This window comes from Macadamia integrifolia, chromosome 7 (genome assembly GCF_013358625.1).
Source record: "Macadamia integrifolia cultivar HAES 741 chromosome 7, SCU_Mint_v3, whole genome shotgun sequence".
NCBI classification, from domain to species: domain Eukaryota; kingdom Viridiplantae; phylum Streptophyta; class Magnoliopsida; order Proteales; family Proteaceae; genus Macadamia; species Macadamia integrifolia.
In genome coordinates, this window is record NC_056563.1 from 28216241 (window position 1) to 28219379 (window position 3139).

The window sequence follows — 3139 nt, forward strand, 5'->3', positions numbered from 1 at the left end:
ACATAACCCGCCTTACCCGGGACCCAACATCCTAAGATTTTACTAAACAAAATTAGGAATTAAAATAAATAAAACCAAAAACCAACTCAGATACAAAGGAAAGATGGATTTATAATCAGTCATAAAAAAAATATACATTAATAAATAAATAAAAATTCTATTTTGACCTAATAAAAGGAATTTGAGAATTATCATCCCTGATCGCAATCTTGATTGAGTCTGGAAAGAATTGTAGTCTGTGAAACATGAATTTGAATGACTACTAACAGCAAAATTAGCACAAGCATCAGCAACCCTATTAGCTTCCCTCACTAAGTGCCAACTAGAAACAAATGGCAATTGCAAAAGCTTAGCTAGAGAGTTCCACCAATACCAAGAATTCCAATGAGCATTTTTACCCTTAGAAATGGATTGCACAATATCTTTTGAGTCTGAAATAACAGCAAATCTCATGATACCCAAAGAAATACAGAACATATTGCACCACTTTTCTGTTTCCTTTGCGCTTCTAGGTGCTTGTAGCTTCCACTTTAATGTGATTGGAAATTGGAAGGGGTTGAATGCTTCTTTGATTAGCTCAGCACAACTTGCATAAATTATTCTTCCATCCAGGGGTGTTAAGGGGATGTTCCAGCTTCCCAGTTTCCTAATTACCAGATGTCCATATTTTCAAAACCCCATTTAAGTGACCTGGTAGGTATCAGGTACCCATTTACTATTTGATAAATGGTTTCAATAAGTTGTTGTGAAGTAAGAAAATGAATGGAGTAGCAGAAGTTTGGTAATAGCTTTAAAATCTGTTACATACTTTTTGAATATTGACCTTCCAACCCATCAACTCCCATGTCAAACCCCACCAATACTGACCAACAACCAACCAGGCAATAATAATCAATCTCATTTCCATCTGGAGAATCTTTGAGGTGGAAACTCTTCTATGATGATTATAATCCTTTTGAACATGGAAAATGATGTTTTGCTTCCCAGGTTAGTTTTAAGGGTTTGTTGTAACTCTAGGTATGAGGTGGAAACTCTTTTATGATGATTCTAATCCTTTTGAACATGGAAAATGATGTTTGCTTCCCAGTTTAGTTTTAAGGGTTTGTTGTAACTCCAGGTATGAGGTTGAATTTGTTATCATTAATCGATCTCCAGTTGCTTGCCTGAATAGTTCATATCTGAAACCAAGTGTAGCATCCATGGAGCCAGACTGCTACAGCCTGAACCAAAGGATATTAGTGTTTTGGCCTGGACCCTACCTTTTGACACCCCAATTCCAATCCCATGTGATTATTAATTTTGTTGAGGGTTGCAGTCTTTTCAGAAAGTCCTTGTGATAGTCAGAAAAAGCCATACTATTTGGGTTCCCTTTCTGCAGATTCAGAAAAATCTAGATCTGCCCTTCCAATAGATACTCTGAAGTGCAGGGATTAATTGAAGAAAGTTTGAAAACCATGTTTGCTCCTTCAATGCCTGTTCTTTAACATTCTATATCCTCCAATTAGTATGACTGATTGTGTCTTTCATAAAATCTGAGCGGCCTCCTTGTCAATCAAAGCCTCAGTCAAGCAGCTTAGATTGTTTTGTTACAAGCTTCAATAAGCAATCCATCGGATTTCAAAAAAATATGGAAGAAAAAAATGCCATGTTGTACTTGAGGACTCATGATTCCGAAAAGATGGAAGCAATTTGACAACATATTTCTTGAAAGATGGAAGAGGCAGCAGAATGGGCATTCCATATCAACAACTTTACAAAGACCTCTATATCGATCTATCCACTTACCTCCCGTTCCCCAGCCCCACCCCACAAAAAAAAAAAGAGAAACCTTTTCTTGGTTTTCAAATTCTTTTTTGAATGTCAATGATGAATGTATATCCATCTTGGAGTCATAATAATCTTTAGTTGAATGTTAATGGTACCATTAGGTCCAGTGTCCCATCATATCCTTATTTATTGATAAATATTTAATTCTGTACTTAATTTTATATCTACTATGATTTTGCTAGGACTTAAGACTCTTAGTTCGAAATCATCCTTATCACTAGAACTTAATGTTGAGACTCAACCTGTTGTGCAGATCCATCTGAAGAGTTTTGCCAGGAGAAGAAAGTGTTATACAAGTTGATATCTGGACTCCACTCCTCCATTTCTATCCACATAGCTACTGATTATCTCCTTGACGAGGCTAACAACTTGGTTGTCTTTCTAGATCATCTCTGGTTATTCATTACTTTAAGATAAGAATGTCCCTTATGATTGCAAAATTGTGTCGTTTATCCATATGATACAGATTATCACTTTCCCACTGATCCAGAGTACTTGTACAGTATCTCTTCAATTGGCTGAATCCATAAATTCATATTGACCATGTATGAACATTCCTAATCATTTAACTTTCAGGTCCATTGCCTTCTTACTGAAGACGGAATTTTGACTTTGATATTAATTTTTTATCAATACTGAGATTGAACTGCATGAAAATGATTTATAAGCGGGATGTGTTCTGCATGGGGTGGACACAAATATTGCCCTCATAATGGATATTTATTATACTACTGGATATTTTGTTCTATTTGTATGATAGAAAAATGAAAACAACTCAAATTCTGTTTTATGCGTTGATTTCAGTGGGGTAAAAATCTTGAGATTATGAATGATCGTGTGTTAAAATACCCAGAACGCGTTAAGAACCTGTACTTCACTTATCTTTTTGTTCTCCGAGCTGTGACAAAAGTGAGTATCAACCATACTTCATTGGTATGTTGTCTGTAATTATTGTTCTTCATATACACACTAAGATGGTTTTGTTCATGGCATCCATATCTTGAATGCATTCCAGGCAGAAGATTATTTGGAGCAGGCTGAGTATGACACTGGCAACCCTTCTGAGGACCTGAAAACACAGTCCCTGATGAAACAGCTACTCTATAATCCAAAGTTACGAGCTGCATGCCCACTTCCATTTGATGAAGCCAAGTTATGGCAGGGTCAAAGTGGACCAGAGCTGAAGCAGCAGATCCAGAAACAATTCAGAAACATCAGGTTTATTTCTGAGGCTGCACTCAACTGATAGTCGTTATTTTGATAAGTAGCACACTAAAGATGGAAATGAGCATTTTGGGGGGGGGGGGGGGGG

General features: G+C 36.6%; 1 protein-coding gene across 1 annotated transcript in view; it reads left to right on the plus strand.

Moving 5' to 3' along the window:
- The window catches only part of LOC122084657 (endoplasmic reticulum oxidoreductin-1-like), an 8534-nt gene that overhangs the window by 3384 nt on the left and 2011 nt on the right, over positions 1 to 3139 (plus strand). The window contains exons 5-7 of the mRNA XM_042653080.1: positions 2081 to 2199; positions 2632 to 2736; positions 2843 to 3045. Of these exons, the coding sequence (XP_042509014.1) occupies positions 2081 to 2199; positions 2632 to 2736; positions 2843 to 3045 (427 nt within the window). The remainder of the gene's footprint in view (positions 1 to 2080; positions 2200 to 2631; positions 2737 to 2842; positions 3046 to 3139) is intronic.